The sequence below is a fragment of the Anneissia japonica genome, unplaced genomic scaffold (genome assembly GCF_011630105.1).
Source record: "Anneissia japonica isolate Jap-2015-1 unplaced genomic scaffold, ASM1163010v1 scaffold94285_len1608_cov177, whole genome shotgun sequence".
NCBI lineage: Eukaryota > Metazoa > Echinodermata > Crinoidea > Comatulida > Comatulidae > Anneissia > Anneissia japonica.
In genome coordinates, this window is record NW_022730661.1 from 1 (window position 1) to 1,608 (window position 1,608).

General features: G+C 35.6%; 1 protein-coding gene across 1 annotated transcript; it reads left to right on the forward strand.

Annotated features, from left to right (window-relative positions):
* Positions 1-293: 293 nt before the first annotated feature.
* Positions 294-1,507, forward strand: LOC117114989 (putative tyrosine-protein phosphatase auxilin; the record flags this gene model as incomplete). Its single annotated transcript, XM_033258622.1, has 2 exons — positions 294-521; positions 1,301-1,507. Coding segments are annotated over 2 exons (420 nt in total), but the record flags the coding sequence as incomplete, so codon positions are not given.
* Between the last annotated feature and the right edge of the window lie 101 nt (positions 1,508-1,608).

Consider the following 1,608-nt stretch of genomic DNA (forward strand, 5'->3'; position numbering starts at 1 on the left):
CCTCTGAAGACGGTGACGCAGGAAGCAAACTCGTCACGGACAGATACGGAGCAGACAAATAGATTTACATGAATATATAAGAATGATGAGATATTGATAGGTTTTTTTTTTGTATTTTATTATATATTTATGTATTTTGTCATCTATTTATTATCTTTCTTTACTTTCTTCTCTCTATACTGTAGTTATCTTAAGCTTTTTTTAAATATTTATATGTTATTTATCCTTTTAAATGAAAATGATTTATTTATTTTATTATTCTGTGTATTTGACTTGCTATTTATTAACATTAGCTATTTGTTAATTATCTTTTATTTATCCATTTATATTTCTCTGTATTTGATATTCTTTTAATAATTACTGTCTATTATTTTATCTTAGCTGGTGCTAAGAAGGCAGACTTTGGTGATTTACTGTCAGGTCAAGGATTTACCCCATCAACAAATAAGAATGAGCCACGTTCAATCAACTCAATGCGACATGAGACGCTGGTTGAAGATCTTGGACCTGACAAAGTCAAGGTAAAAGCTTTGGTTCTTGCACCTTCCTTGGTACATTAGAGAGAAGGTTCCCTCCAAAATACGCAAGAGAACATTTAGGGGGGAAATTTAATTGCTAAGGTACTAGAATGAACCTTCAGGGAGACTGTTGATTTGCACATGTTCCTCTTCGTGTGGCTGTTGCTACTGTTGTTGGTAGTGGTGGTGTTTGGGTCAATTGTCTTCAAACATAACAATAAAAGGATGGAGCCTTGGAGTCTTAGTAAATGTTTGTGACACTAGTATGCTATTTGCGTATTCACATAATAATTCCAAGTTATAGGAGTGATGTTTTCCCTACCTGACGTGTTATAGTACTAAATACTCAGTATGATCCCAAATCCTTGCAAACAATTTTGGGTGGGAATCAAACCCACGACCTCCAGGTAACTAGCCTGGTGTCATAACCACTAGACCACCAATCTTACGCTTAGTGACTAGTGTTAAACCCAATTCTTAAATAGTAGTGGGTACTGCGATGCTATTTCAGTGTATTTTTGTTTCAAGAAAATGTAGGAGTGGTGGTTTGCCCTACCTGATGTGTTATCGTACTGAATACTCAGAACATTCCCAAATACCATGGTCTAGTGGTTATGTAGGGAGTGACTTGCTGCTGTTGTCAGATTTATGCCTGCATTTTTTACTGGAAATACGACGAAGCAAATGTGTTTCACAATATGTCTACCATATTATCTACTCATAAGAAAATCCTGGTGAAATTTATTTATTAATTTAAAAGATGAATAATGTTTATCATTTAGATCAGAGAATGGATAGCTGGGAAGGAACGGAATATACGAGCTCTGATTTGCAGTATGCATGAGGTATTATGGGATGGCGAGGCAAGGTGGAAGCCAGTCGGAATGCACGAGCTAGTAACACCAGATAAAGTAAGCTCTCCTCAACAGTTATGCAATTTTCATATACCTACAACAGCATATTCAAAGTGCTAACCACATAAGATTTGAACCCTGCATCTTGGGATATAAGGCCAGCTACCATACAACAAATCCATAATTACAGATATTGGCTAAGCATCTTGTTACTCAGAAATGAAAATATAGTTCTT